This window comes from Camelina sativa, chromosome 7 (genome assembly GCF_030686135.1).
Source record: "Camelina sativa cultivar CO46 ecotype springtype chromosome 7, ASM3068613v1".
Lineage (NCBI taxonomy): Eukaryota > Viridiplantae > Streptophyta > Magnoliopsida > Brassicales > Brassicaceae > Camelina > Camelina sativa.
The window spans coordinates 14,305,146-14,330,772 of record NC_141886.1 but is presented as its reverse complement, the minus strand read 5'-3'; the positions used below and the strand labels follow the sequence as shown (position 1 = coordinate 14,330,772).

General features: G+C 40.0%; 1 protein-coding gene, 1 non-coding gene and 1 pseudogene across 2 annotated transcripts; 1 reads left to right on the top strand and 2 right to left on the bottom strand.

The window, feature by feature from the left end:
* Window positions 1-10,776: 10,776 nt before the first annotated feature.
* LOC147941191 (kunitz trypsin inhibitor 2 pseudogene) lies at window positions 10,777-11,644 on the bottom strand (annotated as a pseudogene).
* Window positions 11,645-13,380: 1,736 nt separating this feature from the next.
* Window positions 13,381-15,377, top strand: LOC147941190 (uncharacterized). The gene is made up of 3 exons (XM_087460339.1): window positions 13,381-13,544; window positions 14,215-15,033; window positions 15,144-15,377. The coding sequence occupies exons 1-3, from the start codon at window positions 13,535-13,537 to the stop codon at window positions 15,176-15,178; spliced, it is 864 nt and encodes a 287-aa protein (XP_087316465.1). The 5' UTR covers window positions 13,381-13,534; the 3' UTR covers window positions 15,179-15,377.
* Window positions 15,378-18,611: 3,234 nt separating this feature from the next.
* On the bottom strand, window positions 18,612-18,718 carry LOC147941189 (small nucleolar RNA R71). The gene has a single exon (XR_015563062.1). It is a non-coding gene; the product is annotated as a small nucleolar RNA R71 (small nucleolar RNA).
* Between the last annotated feature and the right edge of the window lie 6,909 nt (window positions 18,719-25,627).

Below are 25,627 nucleotides of genomic sequence, written 5' to 3'. Positions count from 1 at the left end.
CCAAACAAAAGGAACATCCTTCCCTGTCAACTTAGTCATAGGACGTGTTCTGCTCGCAAACCCTTGCACAAACCTCCTGTAGTAACCTGCCAAACCAAGGAAAACTCCTGATCTCTATGTCATTTTGCGGTCTAGACCAACCTCGGATAGCCTGAATCCTCTCCGGATCTATAGAAACCCCTCTGCTGACAAAATGTGACCCAGAAAACTCATCTCACGCTACCAGAAACTACACTTGCTCAACTTAGCAAACAACTTCTGCTCCCGCAGCTTCTCCATAACTGCCCTGAAATACACTGCATACTCCTCAGGACTCTTGGAATAAACCAGGATATCATCGATGAAAATGATGACAGATACGTCCAGAAGCTCCTGAAACACATTGTTCATCAATCTCATAAACGCTGCTGGCGTGTTAGTCAACCCAAAAGGCTTCACCACGAACTCATAAACCCCCTACCTCATCCTTCAACTTGACGAACAACACCAACGCTTCCCACGGTGAAAAGATAAGACGAATGAATCCCCTGCTCAACAAATCCTCTGGTCACTTCCTCAGCTCTACTAGATTAATAATCAAGTATGTCGACATCAACTCATCACCACCCGAATATCAACCCCTCTTGCCAATCCAAGAGCCTCTAGTAACTTGTCTCTTAAGGAAACTTGCAGAAGATAGCTTATTCCAAAAATAGCTTTTCCGCTTGGCAATTCTCCACATCAAATCATCAATACGAGCGTAATAAAACAAACAAGTACCATACGTTCGCATATTCTAATTCACCGCATCAAATGCTTTGCAGGCCGCTAACTCAAACCATTTGACTTATTTCCTCCAACAAGCTTACCAAAACCTTGAATCTAGCAACCCTGTCCATCTCCAATGAACTTCATCCAACATCCTCGCAATGATTAGTTATCCTGCCATGAAGGATTCTCTTGAACTTATGTATCTGGCAAACATGCCTTTCGCGGCTCATACCTGCTGCAACTCCCCTTCCCGGGACTCCAGCACCACCGGCCGCACAATCCTGGCGCAACAGCCACACATTCATGACCGCTATTGATGGAACCCGGGTCATGACCGTACCGCGGTGAGAACCGGTACATTGGTACCATCGTCTAGCAGCTCGCGTAGGAGCATAAAGGTCGGTCCAGAACATCAACGCGGCATCAACCAGTCCCCAAGGATCATCGAGGAGGAGCAAGACAACGTCATCTAATGAGCAATACAAGGCCAAGCTCCAACCTTACACCAATGGCTCATGGCTAGCATCACCAATGAAGAGCCTTGGGTGCGACCAGCTTTGGGAAGCTTGATTTGTGTGTCTTCACCATCACGCTAGCGTGAAGACACCCCTAAGTCAATAGAAGGAGCTGTACTCTTTTTCCTACTTCGGATTTGTCCCAATGGGTTTACCGAAGGGGTTTTAACGAGGCAGCGAGCTCTAGTGCATCTCCACTTCGTTCCCGCTTGGCTCATGACTTGGAAACTTTCATTAACAAGATAATGGGCCAAGGAAGTGAAGATCCAGCAGCCACGTCCCACCAATGACGTGGCAACCCTATCTCCTTCCTTCCTTTCCTTTATTTTCTTTGAACTCTCTTATGACCGTTGGATGGTCTTTGTTCCCTTTTTGCTTTTGCTTTTATTTTATGGCCAAGTGTATGGTTCAGATCATGGCCGCGCGTCTAGGGTTTTAGTGTCCCCCTTATGTAAGCTTGCCTATATAAAGACCCAAACCCTCATTGTAAAAGAAAAGACTGGAATATAGAAATTATTGGCCCAAAGATTGGATCTTTGTTCACTCCTCTCTCCCGCTCAAGTCCGGGACTTGGCTCTAGAGAAACCCTAGAAGGTTCAAGAACCGGGTTCATGACCTTCTAGTCCGACCGTATCACGGGCCGAGCCATCTCCCGTGTGTCGTCGACTCAATCCACCATCCGTTCATCCCTATCTATCCGAGAGACAAACGAGTCGAGCATCTCCTTGCGAATCTCTCTCCGTCCGTTCTCGTTGTTTCTTGTGCCGTTTCCTTCTGTACATCGCTCCATCCGCGGCGTCCATCCGTACGCAGCGTCTTTTCCCTTCCGCTTCCTAACTAGAGCCGAACGAGTCGAGTATCTCCTCGTGACGCTCTAGTCCATCCGCGTTCAACCCGCTCACTCGTCCATCTGACGCGTCCGTGGAGAATCATCGCGGAACCAACACTCGGCCCTTGTGTCTCCACCAACGCTGGATCCGCGACCAAGTTCTAATCCGGACCGTGATGAGACACATCGGAGACGACATGTTCCGACCGTCCAATGCCGTGAGCTGCCGACATGGTACGAGGAACCAGCCCAAGGAGAAGTCCGTCCCCAGATCATACCAAGGCCGGAAATGACAAGGACGCAACCGGATCATGAACCGGACAATAAAGAAGATGTCAACGGCCCAGGAGGAATCATAGAGAAGCCAGCCGAGCCGCCGGATCACCAAGCGCATATACTCGGTGGTACAAGCCCAGGCAATCAAGCGAACAGCGGTCGACTCCTTACCGCTCCTGATCGAGACCAAGCCGACCTTCGACTGCCATGCTCGGAGCAGGCCATGGTGCGTGAATCTTCATCCAGGACGTGTATCGAACCACTAGGCGACGCCAAAGAAGATTCTGACCGTGTGATCAGTTCCCTATCCGGTGCTCACTCGGCATTGGGGAGTTTCAAGCTCAAGGAGTCACCGGAGATGGCCATTGATGGATTTTTGCACTCGGTATTGTTCATGACTACTTCAGGTAGTAAGCTCCAGCTGGGAGTCACCTATACCGTGCCATCCTTCTCTACTCGTAGCGCCAAGGCCGTTTCCGCACAAGGTCCTATGGCGATGAATTTTTGCAAATACGGTGCGGACCAAACCTTTGTGTGGCATCCAGGAGAGTCCCCACAAGCAACCAAGGTTCATGATGGGATAGGAGCGACCAATGCTGCTGGCCTTACCGGGGAAGTCTTATCCTTTTCTCTTAAGGCCTTACTTTTTCCTTTTGATCCCGGTAAAATTAGACCTTGGTTGAACTTTTGATGCTGCTGATTTGGTTTCCTTTTTGATCCAGGTTTTGGACAGAGTTTTGAGGTCAAAACCTTTTCAAGAGGGAGGGAATGATGGAACCCGGGTCATGACCGTACCGCGGTGAGAACCGGTACATTGGTACCATCGTCTAGCAGCTCGCGTAGGAGCATAAAAGTCGGTCCAGAACATCAACGCGGCATCAACCAGTCCCCAAGGATCATCGAGGAGGAGCAAGACAACGTCATCTAATGAGCAATACAAGGCCAAGCTCCAACCTTACACCAATGGCTCATGGCTAGCATCACCAATGAAGAGCCTTGGGTGCGACCAGCTTTGGGAAGCTTGATTTGTGTGTCTTCACCATCACGCTAGCGTGAAGACACCCCTAAGTCAATAGAAGGAGCTGTACTCTTTTTCCTACTTCGGGTTTGTCCCAATTGGTTTAACGAAGGGGTTTTAACGAGGCAGCGAGCTCTAGTGCATCTCCACTTCGTTCCCGCTTGGCTCATGACTTGGAAACTTTCATTAACAAGATAATGGGCCAAGGAAGTGAAGATCCTATCAGCCACGTCCCACCAATGACGTGGCAACCCTATCTCCTTCCTTCCTTTCCTTTATTTTCTTTGAACTCTCTTATGACCGTTGGATGGTCTTTGTTCCCTTTTTGCTTTTGCTTTTACTTTATGGCCAAGTGTATGGTTCAGATCATGGCCGCGCGTCTAGGGTTTTAGTGTCCCCCTTATGTAAGCTTGCCTATATAAAGGCCTAAACCCTCATTGTAAAAGAAAAGACTGGAATATAGAAATTATTGGCCCAAAGATTGGATCTTTGTTCACTCCTCTCTCCCGCTCAAGTCCGGGACTTGGCTCTAGAGAAACGCTAGAATGTTCAAGAACCGGGTTCATGACCTTCTAGTCCGACCGTATCACGGGCCGAGCCATCTCCCGTGTGTCGTCGACTCAATCCACCGTCCGTTCATCCCCATCTATCCGAGAGACAAACGAGTCGAGCATCTCCTCGCGAATCTCTCTCCGTCCGTTCTTGTCGTTCCTTGTGCCGTTTCCTTCCGTACATCGCTCCATCTGCGGCGTCCGTCCATACGCAGCGTCTTTTCCCTTCCGCTTCCTAACTAGAGCCGAACGAGTCGAGTATCTCCTCGTGACTCCCTAGTCCATCCGCGTTCCATCCACTCACTCGTCCATCCGACGCGTCCATACGTCCGTTTATCGGCCGCGTCCGCCGCGTCCGACCATCCGTCCGTACGTCCGCTGTTCCGCGTCCATTCGCGTCCATTCCCATCCCTAACCGAACCGCTTCTCCGATCCGTTCTGCTGTATCCTCCGTCCGTACGTCCGTGAACCACGTCCGTAGTCCGGGGTCACATCAGCTATGGTCATAAAACCTTGACCCACTGGACAACACATTCAGTCGTTATGTTTATACTCACGTCCTAGGCATTGCTTACTCCCAACTCTTCCACAATTAGGTCGCAACCTTCGAGCCATACCGATCTCACTCTCAGACCTCCGTCTTTGAGTTATACAGTCTCACTCTTGGACCATAATCCTCAAGATCTCGGTATCAGAGGAATTAATCATCCCCTCAGGAGAACATCATCCCCTCTACCACTCTCGGAGCCCACAGCCCCTCGAGCTATCGGTATTCTGGGAAAACCACCATCCCCTCAGGTTCAACAATCCTTAAAGACTATAAACATCTTTCGACCAAAGGTTTTTCCCGTGGTACGAGTATAACATTACAATGTTACACCTACCCACTCAACTTCTAATATCCAACTGGATTACCCACCAAACAGAGAAATATCTGCTCCAACTACATATGTCCATCTATCCGCCTCTCTAGGTTTGATACCTCTCGCGAAGAATCTTGCACCGGCCATCTACCACTGCTCCATCCTCCAAACATAAGATGAAAAGTCCTCAACATCCGCAGCCCTCGGCTGCACCCCGCCACATGCGGTACAACTGGAGCCTACACTGGTACCCCTCTCGGTAACTGCTCCAATAGTACGCGAACAGATCCGCCAAACGATCATCTCGATCCTGGGCTCCACCTGCTGCAACCCCACACCTGGGTTCCCAGCACCCCCGGCACGCTCACCGGCTAACCCCCTCTGGTCCCTCCTGATACGCTTGCGACCCTCTGACGTACCTCCCCGTGGAACTCTGGACCACACACTCGCTGGCCTTGGGACCTGCCCGACCATGACCACGAACACGTCCCCGTCCACGACCAACAACTCAAACACCTTTAGCCACTGCACTTCCAAGAACAGAGGCTAACAAGCAATCTTAACATAATACAAAAACACAAAAATATAAACTCACCGTGGAATCACACAGTAGGCTTGAAGAGGATGTTCTAGGACTCCATGCCACACACAATTAACTAACTCACATAATCAATCAAGACATGCAATCCCAAACATCTACAGCACAAAGCCTAGTGAACCAAAACCTATAACTGTAAGGGCTCTGATACCAAACTGAAACGACCAGACCCGGTTTTTTTAAAAATAATAAATAATAATAATAATAATAATAATAATAATAATAATGATAATAATAATAAAAATGATAATAATAATAATAATAATAATAATAATAATAATAATAATAATAATAATAATAATAATAATAATAATAATAATAATAATAATAATAATAATAAATAAACTACAACTAGTGGTCCCATATCCACTAGCCACCTAACCACAATCACAACCAACAGCGGAATAACAAATACCAATATCCAATAAATATCCAATAATAAACCAATAATCATAACATAGGTAATATCCAAATACCAAACATCAGGAAACATAAAACCAGAAACCTAGCAATGTTTCCATTGCATCATCCGACGCATGCTCGACATAGCACGGATACCCGAGGTTTATCGCGCCGTCCTCGCAGTTGCATCGAGCGACGCACATGTCGAGCATCGTTTCTCCCCGAAGCTTCTCGCCGGATCTTCGTTCCTACAACCACAAAACTCGATCCCAAGCCACAAGAAAGCTTCCCAACGTCCCAAACAACATTCTAACAAGCCTAACAACACATAACAAGCAGATCAGAGAAATCTTCAGCTTAGATAAGCCATGGTCATGCACTTACCTTTGCCAAGAAGATTCTGAACCTCAAACAAGCAAAACAACGCTCCCAGGATGATACTAGGTTTTTTGTGTCTCCTAGCAGGTCTCAATTAACCTTATGCAGTTGTAGTACAGAAGGTGTCAATCCAAATGGGAAACTTTACTCACAATCGAGATGCAATCAAGCAGTCACAAGTTAAGCCAGATTCAAAATGAGTTTTTGTCTAACAACCTAGAGTGAACGAGATGCAAGGACAAAACGAGTTTGCAGAACAAGAGCTAAAATGAAATAACTTAAGAGAGCAAAAACAAGCTAGACGAGCAGAGACAAATGAGCAAGCTATTGGAACAGAAATAAAGAACACGCTTAAAAGATGCAGAAACAATCAGATAAGATAGAAGTCCTAAGGATGGGAGTAATTGATGTCGGTGGAGTCTCTTAATCTACATAGTGTTTAACATGCCACAAGCAAGCTATCCCTAAACAATGAACATCACGACTTAGCTAATCCAATCTCTTGACAGAAGCTACTCAAACTCAAACACTTCCAAACCTAGCTCTCGCTAGAGAAACATGATCAAGCAGGCATGACAAACAAGTTCATTCACGTCAACAAACACCCTAGACAACTAATCTCTTAGGCTAGGAATGTAAGTCTCTGGCACTAGTTGGTCAGACATTTCATCGAACACCTTTTGGGTGTCGAAATGTCTAAGACATAGTTCCAATTGATCAGAGAGAAACTATGATTTCTAACTCTAGTCCAGAAGGGAATCACACGAATCTAAACTTAAACACCCTACATACTAAGATCTTCCACCTAATCTATCTTATCCTCAAGAACTATCACACTACTCGGATCTAGAAATCATCATCGAGGATACAATCTCAAAAAATGTTGAATCAAGCATCATCAGATAGACAAAAATGAAATGAACAACTTTGTAGAAGAAATAAAATGCAAAATCTCAATAAAATCAAAGCTATCAGGATTACAAAGTCTCAAGGGTTTTAGGTGGCTCGGTAAATCTTAGGGAAAAGAAAACAAAAAAAACGAGATAAAAGAATGTCTCCCTCAAAACTTAAAAAAACGTATTTATAGTAAAACATGGAAATCCCTAAAACGTAAAACGACAATATAGAACGTCGGTTCGGGAACCCTTCTCGGACGCGTCTTCAGAACAAAACCAGGACGTCAGTTTAAGAGCGTCGATCGAGTCACATCGTGGGAGTGTCGATCGAGTCGGAGTCCAGGAAGCTTGATCGAATGGTGGCTTGAGATCGTTGATCGAGAGGCAGCTTGAAAACATCGATCGAGAGGTAGCTTGAAAACATCGATCGAGAGGTAGCTTGAAAACATCGATCGAGAGGCAGCTTGAAATGTGTTGTTTGGGAGCTGCTGATCGAGTCGCGTCTAGAGGGTGCTCAGGAGCCCTCCTGGGACGTCTTGGTCGAGTCGCTGCTGACATGTCCGATCGAGTGGGAGCTCTTCTTTGTGTGCGGGTCGAGTCGGAGTTCAGAATGTACGTGCATCCACTAAAATGATGATAACTTTTGAACCACGCCTCCGATTGGCTTGAAATCAACGGCAGTGGACAAATGACTTAATTCTCTACAACTTTTATGAATATGTCGAAGGCTGAATCCCAAAGTAAATTCTTCACTCGAGTCGATCAAAGACTTGGAAGGTTGGATCGCGCTGGGTAGTGTAGATCGAGTCGCTGGACTGCTCTCCTGCTCTCTGTTTGCTCTTGATGGTTTGGACATCTCCTAAAACACCTGAAATAACACCAACATGTAAGATGCATGCAAAACTAATGCGAAGACTACCTAAATATGCATATTATGCAAAAGAGACGAAAAACAATGCAAAACAATGAGTTAAGAAAACAAAATGAATGAGAAATGCATGATGAAAGTGTGTAAAATATATACATATCACAGGATGCTCCTACAACGATCCCAGCTACAAATCTCTACGGGAACAGCCTCAATCACCCAAAATCCTCAAGAACACTCAAGAACCTTTTCTCTCTTTTCTTTTCTCTCAAAAACGGCCAAACTCGCCGAATGAGACAAAACTCGAGTTTAAGGGTTTTCCCTAAACCCAAAACGCAGCGTTTAACTTAAACTCGTCCGCACTTAACTGGCCTTGCATCGACCGATGCAATCCCTAAACCGAGATTTCGGTTTGCGAATGTTACATCTGGATACGGTCGTTTTACAAAACCATGTATAATCAACGCAAGAGAGTTCAATAGTATAAGTTTTTTAATTTTTGAATGACTAAAAAGTTCTACGCCTAGATCCGTACACACCAGAGATCAGAGTATTGTGTACGATCCTTTCCCAAGCGTCAATAGCATAAAGTTTTATGCTTTATCAAATTATTTACTGATTTTTTTTTAGAAAACAAATAAAAGTTGGAATGCAAACCAAACCAAAACAACCAGCTAGTACAAGACAAAAAAAAATAGTTTCGAAAAATTTTGCTTTTCCTTTTGAGATTATTAGGGTTCACGAGAGAGAGAGATCTTCTCCTCCACAATTCTTCCTCGTCTATATTGCTCGATTGTGTCTAAACTCTTCTCCAATTTCTCTGCTTTCCCTGTATATATGATGGCGCTTACCCCTCAGACGTGAGTTTTTGGATTTTTGACTTCAGTATTTTTTTAGCATATATGTATGCTTTTATTATATAACGCAATTTCTTGTGTCTGTGATGCGTGGGGTTTATAATCGAAACTGTAATTGTAAACTGCGGTGTCATACCTCATTGATAATACATCCTGAGACTGTAATTGTATTGGATTTTGGTTATTGTTTTTGTTGCTGCCTGCTAAGACTGAGAGATGTTTTCTATTTGTGGCCGATTGCGATTTCACGTGATAGTCTCTTGCTGTTTGATTTCATACTTTTCCAAAAATGTATGTTAGATTTCAGGTTATTGCAACAGTACTATTATATACACTTAAAAAGGTTTTGAATAAACTCTTAGGGTTGGAGTCGGAGGAGCTGTTGTTGCTGCTAAACCCAACTTGACAAAAGAGGATGCCAAGAGATTTCTGAAACAAGTCAAGAGAGAGTTTGCTGACAGTGTAGGAAAGTATGCGACATTCCGTCAGCTCATGATAGATTTCAAGGATGGCAGGTTGGGATATATTTAGATATCTCTCACAGTAAAAATTTGTTACAATAAGATTTGATAATAAAAATCGAATGTCGAATTCTGTTTTCTTGCAGGATCGACATAGATGCTATGCTTTTGAAGGCTAATGAGTATAACATACCATAACAGTGCCCCACTGATTCCCCATATTTTACTACAGTAGCTAGCATGTTACTTGAATTACGTAGACTTCCATCGAATGTATTATGTATAGCAGATGAATACTTATGTATAGTTCAATGTAAAATTAATTATGAATATGTCATTTGTTTAGTTGCATTTAAAATTTTTGTCATTCCATCTAAAATCTTATAAATTTATTATTTTCATGATACAAAAATATATTAGATGCGTGTTATTTGTTATATTTACGTTTAGTCGATTCTATTTGTTCTTAAGATTTAATATTTGTTATAAAGTATGTATTTCAACAAAAAAAATCATTAATATAGACATTTTTAAATGTTTGAAAATGAAATATGAAAAATTCATAAGATTTTAGCGAAACAGGCATATACGTAAAATTTGCCTAAAAATAATATTTTCTATAAGAATTTCTGCAATCTATCTGAATTTGATTTTTGGAATTCAGGAAGGACCATACGCTTTGTATTAGAACGCATACAACACATATGGTTAGTTTTACTAATTAAAGTGATCATTATCAATTTATCAACTAATTGTAAACTACTGCTCGGATTGATTACAATATTCTCTAAAAATTTATGTGTAATTTGCCTTGTTTTAAATCCTTTTCATATCTAATCAAAGAAAACATTGTATTGAATGGAACTAGCAGATAATATATCTATGTAAATTTTTGTTATTGAATTTTTATATCTTGATTTTTTAAGGCGTATTATTCTATTTCAATTAGCAGTCTATGACAAGCCCGACCAGTTTCATGATAAAGCACTAGAAGACATAAATTTTAGTTAATTTATAGACATATACTAAAATGCGTGACGGTATTACCTCAACCCATTATTTTTGGCCATGGACGAGGCTAATGATTTACATTAGTTTGACTGGCTTTCTGTTATTGTGATTTTTTTGTGTTTTTAGGGTTTGAGTGAGGGAGTCGAGAGAGACCAACACATTTTGTATCGGTGATAAAAATACTCAACGGTTAAAACAGGGCATGAATTTACCGTAGTTAATTTTCTTATAGTACTTTTTTTTTTGGTTAATATGAAGTTGTATTATTTTTTTTCTTGACAATTAAGAAAATATGAGTATTCATCTAAATCACCCAACATATATTAATTCATTAACTCATACCTGATATGTTGAATATTCACTATTAAATTTATATGGTAATTAATTTTCTTAAAATTTAATTTTTTTTAATATTTTCTTGAAGTTGTATAATTCTTTAATTATTTTTCTTTGACAATCACGGCCATGCATAGTCAGTCAGTCATAGATAATAAAGCGCTATAAAGGATAATTTTATTTTATTTATGGAAAATAAAAACTTGCATGCGGGTATTATCTCAACCCATTATTTCTTGCCATGGACGAGTCTCAGGCTTTTTTTTTTACATGATTTTGACCAGTTGACTAGTAGCTAGAACGGGAACATTCTTAGACCTAACTTCTCAACCAGAGAAGTACGTAGAAGTAGTAATAGTCGCTTCATCAAACTTTTTGAATATGACGAGTAAGGTTTTAGCCTTATCATTGGTAAGAACTAGTCGTGGTATCCCTAAAGCTCCTGGCTTAGTTCCAATAAGTCCGGCAAAGCTGGTCAGCTTATAGGTGTTTGCTCCGGCTCGTTCTCCGGCTTTCTCAATCTTGAACCAGCTATTCTGTTCCTGTTTTGTACCACCAACGAGAATGGAAGGCTCTTCGGTAGCTGATGAGGATTCATCGACTTCCCAAAACTTGGAAAGCTTATCGCAGAGCCAGAATTTGGACTTAAACTCAATATTTACATAATCATCTGTAGAAATGGTTGTTTTCGTGGTTGAGTTTGGAAATGAGAAGGTAACTGGTACGCCTGGTATGAACGTAATGGCTGTTTGGACGATGCCAAGTGGACATAAGGAACCTAGTGTAGGGGGGACTGGGACAAGACCACCTCCGGGGAAGTTGGTATTGACTGGCTGGATGTAGTATTGTTGATCGATTTTAAGATCAGTTTCAATAGTTACCTTCACCGGTTCGCCTGCTTGGATGCAGACAGCTGCAGCTAACAGGAGAGTGATAAGAAAAGAGATCACTGAAGGTTTATTCATTTTGATGGTTTTGTGTTTTTAAAGATTTAATGTTTACTTTTCTGAGGGGTTTGAGTTGTGGAACACAAGAACATTTTGTATCGGTATTTATAGGAGTTCTCATGCAGTTAAGCCGAGCATGGCAGTAACTACCATTTGGTTGAGTAAAACCTAAAAGTGTCAGCTATAAACGCTTGGCTTTTTCCGGCACTGTCACATTCTGATCATTTTTGTCATGGGTCCTTAATGTCTATCTTTCTACTATAGTGAGGGTTGAAAAGAGGGGTTTAGAATATGGTAATCGATTCAAAATTAGAATTTCAACACGAGGAACATGCACAATGTCCATGCTAACAAATTTATATAGCAAAACAAGGATGATCAAATAATTCACGGGAAGAAGACAATATTTCAGAGGATGAGTGATTCAACGTATAGAATGATTACCAACATCTCTAGACACAAGTTGGCCTGCTAATTTTTTATTTTTTTCTTTTGTTATTTATTACATCATCATTATAAAATATTTTATCCATTTTCCTTATCTAATCCTACAAATGATGCTTAATACATCGAATCTAAGTACCAACGTCACATTTGAATATGACGAACGGCTCCACGGATAACCAAAGAATGTGTATTTTTGGTAATTTAAACAAGCTGCTAAATCATGAATCAAAATTATCTCCACTTTTTTCTGACAAAATAATAAATATGTGATGATAGTTCACTACTAAAGAAATTCGCTATAATGAAAAATTCAGTTTTTGTATAATCAGAAAACGATATGAATCAAGAGATGGAAGAAAAGGGCAGATCGTAAAACTTGCCAATATATATGCATAATCTTCCAGTAGCTAGTAGACTTCTTGATCCAACGCTGCGGACAACACGTACGTAATCCCTTGTGCGTTTTATTCCTAAATTGAATATTATCCCATTGTGTCGTTTAATTCGTAAGTCTCTTAAGTCAAATAGTCATAACATGTTTTTAATTCGTAAGTCATAACATGTTTTTTATTTCGTAAGTCTCTTAAGTCATAACATGTTTTTTCTTTGTCTAAAAAAAAAATTGACTCTATATTTGTTTTTTCTTTTTTTTTCAAAGAGTTTTTTTACATATATAAAAGATGCCTGCAATTAAACAAAACAACAACTCCTTTTGTAGTCGAATTTGAGAATTAAAAAGATATAACCTTCCAACAAAAAAGTTATTAAGGACCACCATATATAAGCCTAATATTAGAGAGCACTAATTAAATATGGTTAGTAAGTTTATCAGAATTAAGTTCACTGTAATTAAACACGACTACTCCGGTTATCTTAGACTCTTTGGTTATCGATTCGAACTTCGATTTAAGCACGAGGAAAATGCACAATGGTCCATGGTAAAAAAAAACAATATGAAGAAAGAGAGTTTATAGGCCTTATCAACATAGATCGAATAATTCAAAGGAAAAAGACAAGATTTCAAAGACTGAGAGATAGGGATGATTCTCTGTAAAAAAATAATTATTTTTTACCCATGTATATGGTCTTATAGTTAACAGGTTATTTAATTGGGTTTGTTATATTTTGTTTTTAATCATTTGGGAACTAAAATGACAAGTATTAAACTACATGTCATGCTAAAGCTTATAAGAGAACAAGTGTGAAGTTGTATGTTGTGTTTGAAGCAATATTAGACACTTGTTCTCACACTTGTCACCACTGTCTTCATCTCTACTATGATGGATGGTTGAGATTAAATTAGAAGACAAAACCCTTATGAGGAGTAAGGTCCTCTTCCCTCCTATAAATAGATGGTTTGCTCCATCACAAATCATCACAAGAACAAAAACAACACATAAAGAAAATAGTTTATAGGAAAGGGGAGAGAAACCTTATCTTCCACCTAAAGATCATCTAAGAGTTTCTTTTCAAGTCTTCAAGCCAAACCATTGAAGAAGAAGAAACCATTCAAGGAAGCATCATTTCTACAATGAGTGGAGGTATTACTTTAATCCTCTTTATGATTGTATTATGTGATTAATATAGATTTTTAAGAATTTTGGAGTTCATGTTAAAAGAATGTTTAACATGTGGTATCAGAGCTTATGGTTATGCACATCTAATTAATCCATTAAAAATAATAGATTTATGGTTTAAAGAACTGAAAATTAAAGCTTTAAGTTATGATGTTTGTACAATTTAATTTTTGTTTGATTTAAGTTTCAAGTTACAATATGTGTTTAAATTAAAATATATATATATATATATATATAAGTGATAAAAGATTGGTTTATCTTAATGTGCATAATTAAGAAATTGATATCACCATAATGGTTTTATCTTATAATGATTTGCACATAGAAAACCAAAATATTTAAATTTTGATATGTTTATGTATTAATTAGCTACCCACAGGGCTATTGACATAAAACATGATAATAATTTATTAGAATGTTTGTATATGAGTTAATTAAGTATATCCACAGATAGCTTAATTAATCTGATACATCATTCAAGAAAATTTTTCTGAAAGCTATGACATTAGGATATATTATAATGACTACCCACAAGAGCATTATAATTTGAAGTCATATGCATTCAATAATTTTTGTTAATGTGTTGTTTAAATTTTGAGCCTCAACTAAAGCTTGTTATATCTCTAAATCGCAGTAACATTTCCTGCTAATTTGCCATCTATGGTCTCTACTGTTTCGATCCTCACTGGAACCAACTTCTCAGAATGGAAAGAGAAAGTTGAGTTCACATTAGGAGTACTAGATATGGATTTGGCACTTTGTGAAGAAGAGCCAGATCCCTTAACTATAAATAGTACTGAGGAAGAAAAGGCTCTCCATAAAGCTTGGGAGAAAGCGAACAGATTAAGCATGATGTTTTTAAAAATGACCATAGCTAGCAATATTAAAACTTCCCTTCCAGATGCAGATAAAGCTATAGATTATCTAGCAGCTATAGAAGAACGGTTTAAGACTGCAGACAAATCCCTTGAAGGGAAACTTATGGCAGATCTTTCAACCATTAAGTATGATGGGACAAGGTCTATGCATGAACATTGCATTGAAATGACCAACCTTGCGGCTAAACTAAAGAATTTAGGAATGAGTGTGGACGATTCATTTCTTGTCCAATTTCTCCTAAATTCACTACCTCCTCAGTATGAACCCTTTCAGATCAATTACAATGCAATTGATGAAAGGTGGACATCTAATGAATTGGCTAATAAACTAGTCCAAGAGGAGGCTAGACTTGGTCGTGAAGGAATTAAAGTTTTCCATTATGTTCAAGGAGCTGGACCTAAAGTTGGGTTTGGGCATAAAAAGAGCCATCAAAGAGCACAACCCACAATGAACGATTCTGATCAAGTTAATCCGAAGAAAAAGGCAAAGAAAGATTACAGGTGCAACTTTTGTAAAAAGGTTGGACACTTTCAGAAAGATTGCCCTAAAAGAAGAGAATGGTTCGAAAAGAAAGGTAATCATATGGGTTCCGTAAGCTTTTTCGAATCTAATTTTACTTATGTTTCTTCCAAAACTTCGTGGATTGATAGCGGTGCTAATGTACATGTAACGAATTCCATACAGGGATTCCTTACGATCCAGACCATAAATTCAAGTGAAAACTACTTACTGATGGGAAATCGAGACAAGGCACCAGTTGAAGTTGTTGGCACCTATCGTCTCATTTTAGATGGTGGATTTTGTCTAGATTTATATCAGACTCTTTATGTTCCATCTATTTCCCGTAATTTAGTTTCTGTAAGCAAACTTGATTTGGCTGGTTTTAAATCTACTCAAGGAAATGGTTGTTTTAATATATTTCTGAACTCTAAACGAATTGGTTCTAGAATATTAGTTGATGGTCTTTATATGTTAAAACTGGCTGATCAACCTTGTGAGACACATCTCTCCTTGTATTCTGAAAGTAGACTTAAAAATAAAATATGTACTGATGACTCATATTTCTTGTGGCATAAAAGATTAGGACATATTTTTTATGAAAGAATTAAAAGATTGGTAAAAGATGGAGTCATTCCGAATCTTAATTTTACCAATAAGAAAATGTGTATAGATTGCATTAAAGTTAAGCAAACAAAACACACTAAGAAAGGAGCCACAAGAAGTACACAGCTTCTTGAAATCATACATACAGATATTTGTGGACCATTTGACGTTCCAACTTTTGGAGGTGAAAAGTACTTCATCACTTTTATTGATGATTATTCACGTTATTGTTATCTCTATTTATTGCATGAAAAATCTCAATCTGTGGATGTTGTACAAGCATTCATTAATGAAGTTGAGAGGCAATTAGATAGAAAGGTGAAATCATAAGGTCTGATAGAGGTGGTGAATTTTATGGCAGATATAATGAAACAGGACAACATCCTGGACCATTTGCCATACTCCTTCAAAAATTAGGAATTGTTGCGCAGTACACAACGCCTGGTTCTCCGTGGTAGAATGGTGTAGCTGAAAGGCGTAATCGTACTTATATGGAAATGGTTAGATCTATGATGAGTCATGCTAACCTACTGATGTTCATATATTTTACCTTGTTTTCCCTTAGTTTATTCACAACTTTTGCATCTTTTGCTATCCATTTAGGCCATTATTGTGTAGCTTTAGGACTAATCATGCATTAGAGTGTAGTTGCATTGCATTTGCATATTTTCATGTATAAACAGGTGATTTTGGAGCCTAAGGAGCATGGAAGCAATGCTGAGGAGAAGTGAAGCTGTCCTGAGGAGAAAACAAGAGAGTTAAGGCTGTAGAATCAAGATCCGGAGTCCAACTCGACCGCACCACTCGACCACCACTCGACCGTGTGCTGAGGAGGACTCGACCGAGTGGAGAATGCACGAGAGAAGCCAGCTCGACCAGCCACTCGACCGAGCACTGGTCGAGTTGACCGAGCCGTTGACCACTTTGACTTTTTGTATTTTTAGGGCTTCCACCTCACCTCCTATATAAGGCCCTTGTACTTGCAGCCACAAAAGAGTCCAGCTTTTTAGAGAGTCTAAAACCTAGTTTTTACCTTTTTTAGATATTATTTCTTTTGCACTTTTCTTTTATTTTAGATCTTGTACTTGTTTGAGAGAGAAAGACTAGATTCTTATATTTTGTTTGTTTCATAACTTTCAAAGTATTAAGATTTCGAGTTTTATTCCTTCATCAATATTGTAGATCTCTGTTTCATCTTTCTAATGATGCAAGTTTCATTATTTTCTGGGTTTTTGACATATTTCACCATGTGTTCTTGTGAGTAGTTTGTTTAGGACCTTGAGGATGGGTTAGGCTGGGTTGATCTTGTGGTTTGTTTGATTTGGTCAAGCTTGATTGTTGTAGATCTCTTCTAGGCTAGATGATCTTAATGCTGATCCTATATCTGAGAGGGTAGGGTTTGATTTCAAGCATCTTAGCATCACACCAATGTCTAAAGAGCATAGATAAGGCTAGATCTAGAGCTTACCATTAGGCTTGCTAAGAGATTAGGAGTCTTGTTTGGTTTGAGATGTATTGCTTAATGCCTTCTTGTGTAGATTCTTTTATTTGTGAGAACAAGTCTAGAATTGCATAGGTTTGATTGTTTCTTGCCATGAGAGTGGATTAAACATGTATTAGAATAGTATGTCTAGAGATCAGCTCAATGTTTGCTTGAGATTTGTTGACCAAGTTAGATAACCACAATGATTAGCTCAGTCCATGAATCCCTCCTCAAGGCCTTCTTTGTTTATTGAAATCCTAGTCTAAATATCATTGCTTGTTTGTTGTTTGATTGGTTTTAGCTTTGCTCTGTTTTTCTTGTGTTGCTCTGTTTTCACGTTTAAGTCTAGCTCGACCACCCACTCGACCTACACTCGGTCGAGTGCTGCTCGAGTTCATCCCCAGAACTTGTGTTTTTTTTATTTGTGATTGTCTTGTTTCATTCCTGTTTCATTTCCATTGCATTCACGTAGTTTCCTATTCATTACTTGTCTTGCATTAGTTCATTAGCATAGTTTCTATCTTTGTTCTAGTTTCATTATAGCTTCAAGTTGTTTGTTCTGTTTGCATTTAGTATCCTGTTCTAGTTGTTTTTACTTTCTGCATTTCATATCTCATTTTAGGATTGTTAGTGACAAACAATCTTTACAATTGGCTTGACTTAGACTCATATGCACATCTTAATTGTTCACAATCACTCAGATAAGATTGACACCTCTTATACTGCAACTGCATAAGGGGAATTGAAACACCCTGACTTCTATTCATTCCATAGAATAAGACATTTAGGATCATTATTAGTCTAAGATTAAGTTCGTTTTAAACACTTGTGAAGTTACTGAACTCGAATCTTCCTTTGCTTGGCTGTTTTGTGTTTCAGGTACCCACTCGACCACCTACTCGACCACCACTCGACCGAGCTGTGATCGAGCACTTGATCGAGCCAGAAGCCGGATCAAATTAGCCATTACTTCCCAGTCGACTCGACCACCCACTCGAGCCTGCGCTCGACCGTGTACCTGTTCGAGTCCGTAGTAGAGTTTGTTGATGCACACAAGGTCAAAAGGCAAAGATAGTCTTCAACAGCCTATTGACAACATCCACAGGCTACAAAAAGGTTTGAGACATAAGCAAGGAAGAGTAGTTCAACAACAACAAGGTCAAGACATCATGGAGCAACAAGCTATCCATGAGCAAAGACCAAGGCACATTGGTGCAGGAGATGCACCCAATACCCACAACCAAAGGGCTGGAATTGTGCCACCTTCAGTAGCCAACAATAACTTTGAGATCAAGAGTGGATTGATCTGAATGATACATGCAAACAAGTTTCATGGGTTGCCAATGGAGGATCCACTAGATCACCTTGATGAGTTTGACAGAATATGTGGACTCACTAAGATCAATGGAGTGAGTGAAGATGGATTCAAATTAAGACTCTTCCCATTTTCTCTTGGAGACAAAGCTCACCTTTGGGAGAAGACTCTTCCTACTGGAGCTATCACCACATGGGATGCATGCAAGAAAGCTTTTTTGGCCAAGTTCTTCTCCAATGCAAGGACTGCTAGGCTGAGGAATGAGATTTCTGGGTTTGCTCAAAGGAATAATGAGAGCTTTTGTGAAGCTTGGGAGAGGTTTAAAGGATTCCAAACTCAGTGTCCTCACCATGGCTTCAGCAATGAGTCACTTCTAAGTACCTTGTATAGAGGAGTGCTTCCTAAGATAAGAATGCTTCTTGACACAGCCTCTGATGGCAATTTCCTCAACAAGAATGTGGAAGAAGGATGGGAATTAGTTGAGAATCTTGCTCAATCTGATGGCAATTATAATGAGGACTATGATAGGCCCATAAGGAGCTCCTCAACTGATCAAGAGGACAAGTATAAGAAGGATTTGAAGATGGTCAATGAGAAGCTTGACAAGATCCTCCTCAGCCAATCCAAGTCCATTCACTTCATTGGTGAAGAGGAAGCTCCAGTTCAAGAGGGGGAGCCTGAATTTGCTGAGTTATGCTACATGCAGAACCAGGGAGGATTCAAAGGCTACAACCAAGGAGGTTTCAAGAACAACAATCTCTCTTATAGGAGCACCAATGTGGTCAACCCTCAAGACCAGGTCTATCCACCTCTTCAACCTCAATAGCAACAAAACTACATCCCCAAGCAACAACACCAAGTGTTCCAGCCCCAATTGTGTCCCCCACCAGGGTTTCAGACTAACCAAGGCCAGGAACAAGACTTAAGAGCAATGATGCAACAGTTGTTGATTGGGCAAACACAAGGCAAGATTGAGACAACAAACAGGATTGCTGAGCTGAACAAGAGGATAGATGATATTTACAATGAACTTCATGACAAGTATGACACACTGACATCCAGGATGGTGACTATGGAGATCAACCAAGCTTCTGCATCAAAGAATGACCATAACAAGAGCACAGCCATTGTACAAAGTACTGAATTTGCCAATGCTATCAATCTTCGCAGTGGGAGAGTCTTACCAACACGGCTAGGAGCACATCCCAACACTGAGGACAGTGGAATTCAAGAAGGGGAGGGTTTCCAATAGGAAGAAACTCAGGATGAACACACCATTGAATTCGACGTACCACTCGACCACTCACTCGACCGAGTAGGTGGTCGAGCACCCGATCGAGCTGATTCTCAAGGGAAAATCAATCCAGTTACCTCCAAAGAAAAGGAAGTCCGGTTCATTCCTCCTCCTTACAAGCCTCCACTACCTTTCCCAGGAAGATTTAAGAAACAGATGGTTGAAAAATACAAGGCATTGTTTAACAAACAAGTTAGAGAGATTGAGCTAAGGATGCCTCTAATAGATGCCTTTGTGATGATTCCTCCTTACCAAAAATTCTTGAAAGATGCTGTGATGGAAAGGATCAAGGAAGTTCAAGGGATGGTGATTCTCAGCCATGAGTGTAGTGCCATAATCCAAAAGCAAGTGAACCCTCAAAAGCTAAGAGATCCCGGTTCCTTTACTCTACCTTGCTCTATAGGGCCCTTAACCTTCAATAGATGCCTTTGTGATTTGGGAGCCTCAGTGAGTCTAATGCCTCTATCAGTTGCTAAGCGCCTAGGGTTTACAAGGTATAAGCCATGCAACATCTCCCTAATCCTAGCTGATAGATCAATAAGATTACCACATGGTGTTTTGGAAGATCTACCAGTTAGAGTTGGAGCAGTGGAAGTCCCAACAGACTTTGTAGTCTTGGAAATGGATGAAGAACCAAAAGATCCTTTGATCTTGGGGAGACCTTTCCTAGCTACAGCAGGAGCAATAATTGATGTGAGACAAGGGAAGATTGATCTCAACTTGGGAGAAGACCTCAAAATGACATTTGACATTGTAGAGGCTATGAAGAAACCAACAATTGGAGGACAAATCTTTTGGGTTGAAGAGTTGGACAACTTGTCAGGAGAATTGATGGAAGAGCTAGCAGAACAAGATCACCTTAGAACTGTTTTAACCAAAAATGGAGAGGAAGGGTTTATCCATGAAGAGGCTAAGGCCTATGAAGATATATTGGACTCCTGTGAAGAATCACACCATCCAGAGGTCTTTGAGGGGTTACCAGCATTAAGAGAGGAAGTTTGGGCAGTTCAAACAGCAGATACGGATAGCTCGACCACCCACTCGAGCACACACTCGGCCGAGCACCAACACTACTCGACCGAGTGCACTTCCGAATCCCACACAGACGACTGGTCTGAACTGAACGCACCAAAAGTAGAGCTAAAACCTCTCCCTTCTGGGCTAAGGTACGTCTTTTTAGGTGAGAACTCTACTTATCCTGTGATAGTAAATGCTAACTTGAGTAGGAAAGAGCTTGATTTGCTAGTTGTTGAGCTAAGGAAGTTTAGAAAAGCTATTGGTTATACTTTGGATGACATTAAAGGAATTTCACCTAGTCTTTGCATGCATAGAATCCACCTTGAAAATGAATCCTACTCTAGTATTGAACCTCAAAGAAGGCTTAATCCCAACCTAAAGGAAGTAGTCAAAAAGGAGATTCTAAAATTGCTTGGAGCTGGTGTGATCTATCCTATCTCTGATAGTACTTGGGTCTCACCAGTCCACTGTGTCCCTAAAAAAGGAGGAATCATTGTAGTAAAGAATGATCATGATGAGTTAATTCCCACTAGAACCATAACAGGACATAGAATGTGCATTGACTATAGGAAGCTTAATTCTGCTACTAGGAAAGATCATTTTCCTCTTCCATTTATTGATCAAATGTTGGAAAGATTAGCCAATCATACTCATTACTGTTTCTTGGATGGATATTCTGGATTTTTCCAAATTCCTATTCATCCCAATGATCAAGAGAAGACAACATTCACATGTCCATATGGTACCTTTGCATATAGGAGGATGCCATTTGGATTATGTAATGCTCCAGCTACCTTTCAAAGGTGCATGATGTCAATCTTCTCTGATCTTATTGAGGATATGGTTGAAGTTTTTATGGATGACTTCTCTGTCTATGGAGATTCCTTTTCTTCTTGTCTTACTAATCTATGCAGAGTTTTAAAGAGATGTGAGGAGACAAATCTAGTCCTAAATTAGGAAAAATGTCACTTCATGGTTGAAGAAGGGATAGTTCTTGGTCATAAGATTTCAGAGAAAGGTATTGAGGTTGACAAAGCAAAAATTGAAGTCATGGTTCAACTTCAACCACCAAAAACAGTTAAGGATATAAGAAGCTTTCTTGGTCATGCTGGATTTTATAGAAGGTTCATCAAGGATTTCTCAAAGATAGCTAGGCCATTGACAAGGTTGCTTTGCAAGGAGACTGAGTTCAACTTTGATGAAGATTGTTTGAAGGCTTTCAAGGAGATCAAGGCTGCTCTAATATCAGCCCCAATAGTCCAAGCTCCAAACTGGGATCTTCCATTTGAGATTATGTGTGATGCTTCAGACTTTGCAGTGGGGGCAGTTCTGGGACAGAAAAAAGATAAGAAGCTGCATGTTATTCACTATGCAAGTAGGACCTTGGATGAAACTCAAGGAAGATATTCAACAACAGAGAAAGAGCTTCTAGCAGTGGTCTTTGCCTTTGAAAAATTCAGAAGCTACTTAGTAGGGTCCAAAGTAATTGTGTACACTGATCATGCTGCTTTGAGGCACATCTACTCAAAGAAGGACACAAAACCAAGGTTGCTAAGATGGATTCTGCTTCTCCAAGAGTTTGACATGGAAATAGTTGATAAAAAAGGGATTGAGAATGGAGTAGCTGATCATTTGTCCAGAATGAGGATAGAGGAGGAGATTCCAATTGATGATTCAATGCCTGAGGAGAAGCTGATGCTGATAGGGACAACTCGGCCTCCAACTCGACCGCCCACTCGAGCATGCACTCGATCGAGTATGTTTGGGCACACGATCGAGCAGGATGAGATGGAGGAGTGGATGGCACTTGAAAGTGAAGATTTACCTTGGTATGCTGACATAGTCAATTACAAGGTGTGTGAAGAAGTCCCAGCAGATATGGACCCTTATAAGAAGAAAAAGATCCTCAAGGACATCAATGGGTACTATTGGGATGAACCTTACTTATACAAAAAGGGATCAGATGGGTTGTTTAGAAGGTGCATAGCAGAAAATGAAGTTGAAGGAGTGCTAGGGCATTGTCATGGTTCCACTTATGGAGGCCATTTTGCAACTTTCAAAACTGCCCAGAAAGTCTTACAAGCTGGTCTATGGTGGCCTACACTATTCAAAGACACTCACAAGTTCATCACAAAGTGTGATGCTTGCCAAAGAATGGGAAATATCACAAGAAGGAATGAAATGCCCCAAAACCCAATTCTGGAAGTTGAGATATTTGATGTGTGGGGAATTGATTTCATGGGACCTTTTAATCCTCCTTCAAATGGGAATGTCTACATATTAGTGGCAGTGGACTATGTCTCCAAGTGGGTAGAGGCTATTGCCAGCCCTACTAATGATCACAAAGTGGTGCTTAAACTTTTTAAGACCATAATCTTCCCAAGGTATGGAATTCCAAGAGCTGTGATTAGTGATGGAGGAACACACTTCATTAACAAGATCTTTGAAGGAATGCTAAGGAAGTATGGAGTCAAACACAAGGTGTCTACAGCCTACCATCCCCAAACAAGTGGACAAGTTGAAGTGTCAAACAAACAAATCAAGGCCATTCTATCAAGAATAGTAGGAGCAACAAGAAAGGATTGGTCTAGTAAACTTGATGAAACACTTTGGGCCTATAGAACAGCTTTCAAGACACCTATAGGAAGAACCCCATTCCAACTGGTCTACGGCAAGTCTTGCCATCTCCCAGTTGAAGTTGAGTACAAAGCCCTATGGGCAATCAAACTTTTGAACTTGGATCTTGAGACAGCACAAGCTAAGAGAAACCTTGATCTGCATGAGCTTGAGGAAATCAGATTGGAAGCTTATGAAAACTCCAAAATCTACAAGGAAAGAACTAAAGCCTTCCATGATAAGAAGATTCTCATCAAGGACTTACAGGCTGGAGACCAAGCTTTGCTTTACAATTCAAGACTCAAGTTATTCCCTGGGAAGTTGAAAAGTAGATGGGGAGGCCCTTTTAAGATAAAGGAGATCCTACCATATGGGGCTGTCACACTTCTCAACAAGGATGGTAGTGAGTTCACAGTCAATGGTCAGAGAGTTAAGAAGTATTTAGGAGAAAAGGAAACACCTGAGAAGTTCACAATGCTTCTCCAAGATGCTCCACAAGCCTAAAAAGGATACCAAAGTCAAGCTTAGTGACTTTAAACAAGCTCACTAGGGAGGAAGTCCCTAAGGTATCCATGTACATATTGTTTAAGGTTTTTGGTATTTTGATTTTTGTTTTGGTATTTTCATGATCAGGGAAGCAAGGGAGACCAGATAGAAGAGGAAAAGAAGACTCGTGGTCCAGCTCGACCCCCCCACTCGAGCACGTACTCGACCGAGTCCCGGTCGATCCCCATCGTCGAGCTGCCCCAATCTCCACCTCCAAGTCACCAACAAGACCCCAACTACTCCTATGACAGCATGCAGATGGATGTGAACAACTACTTCCACAATCCCTAAGGTACCACTATCACCTTCCCTTGTAGATATCATTGCATTTGACATTGTGTTTTGTTTTTTTTGTTTTTCATCTTGAATCCTCAATCAAATTTCTTTCACACAGGGACTGTGTGATTTAAGTTTGGGGGAGGGTTTGAGATAGCATTTGACATTGTGTTTTGTGATTCTTATTTCAAATTTTTAGCATAATCATGTTAATACTTGCATAGCATCTAAGGCATAGAAAAACCCTAAAAATTTGAAAATTTTTGCAAAAATCTTTATAAAAAAAAAAGAGTGTTCATGTAGTTTGCACTGCACATTAGGATCTTGTTTAGCATGTTTCATGTAGGATTGTATAGTACTTGCATTAGGGATCTATGATGAGTATTCCCTTGTTAGCTTGTTTATTCACTAGACTAGGATCAATGCCCAAGTTAATAGTACTTTGATGCTAGTTGAGTGGTTAGAATAAGATTGAACCAGGCCTTGAATTCCTACATTGCATTTGGTCTAAATTGAAGCATATTGAGATTTGAAACGATTTCCTATTTATAAGAACCTAATATTGACTTTCAATTATCAATGTGTGCAATGCTTTAAACTCATGGATACCACATACATATTTGGATCATCTTCTTCCTTTTTACCACTCTTGTTGATCCAAGAAGCTGATTTCCTCATTAAGAATCAGTTCCCCTACCCCTAAACCAAACCTTCTTTCAAGCCATGTTTATTCTTGTGTGTGTGAGGCCTATTTTTGGGATTGAACTTGGTAGAAAGTGTTAGGTTTGAACTGACAAGAGTAAAGCCTTGTGTAGTTCTAGTTTGCATTTTTCAAACTAGATAGGACTAGGTGGTTCACTTGTTGGGTTTGGGACTTGGCTATTATGAAAAGAAAAGAGGAAAAAGAGAAAGAAAAGGTTAGAGTCTTTAGGAGGGGAATGTGTTTAAGAAAATTTAAAGTCTAGTGAAAGAATGGGAAGAATAAGGTTGTTTAAAAATGGTTCTAGTTAAAGAAAAGAAAGAAAGGAAAGAGAAGTCTAGCAAAATGCTTATATGTCTTAAGAATAAGAAGAAAAGAGAACCATAGCAAATAAGTAAGAATCCCCCATTCCACTAGAAAGATCAAATAAGAAACCTCTCCTAAGACTTTAAAACCAAAAGAAAAAAGGGTGAAAAAGAAGAAAAGAAGTTAAAGGGTAGCACTAGGACCAATTGGGTTTAGATTGATAGGATAAACACTTTGGATACCTTTGGGTAGACAAGGTTTTGTTCTTGTATGTGTCTAAGTGTTCTTACCTTTAGCATTCTTCTAAAGCTCAATTCATTTTTTATGAGAGAACCTTGATATTGATAAGCCCTACTCTAAAAAGAGACCATCATTGTCTCTAAACCTTTTACTGCCAAGCCAAATGAGTTTAAGCATTGCATAGAATTGATTCATGTTCTTGATTAATGAATGTTAAAGGAAATGGTTGATTTGAATGCATGTGGATGTCTAAGGCTCAAATCAGTGAAGG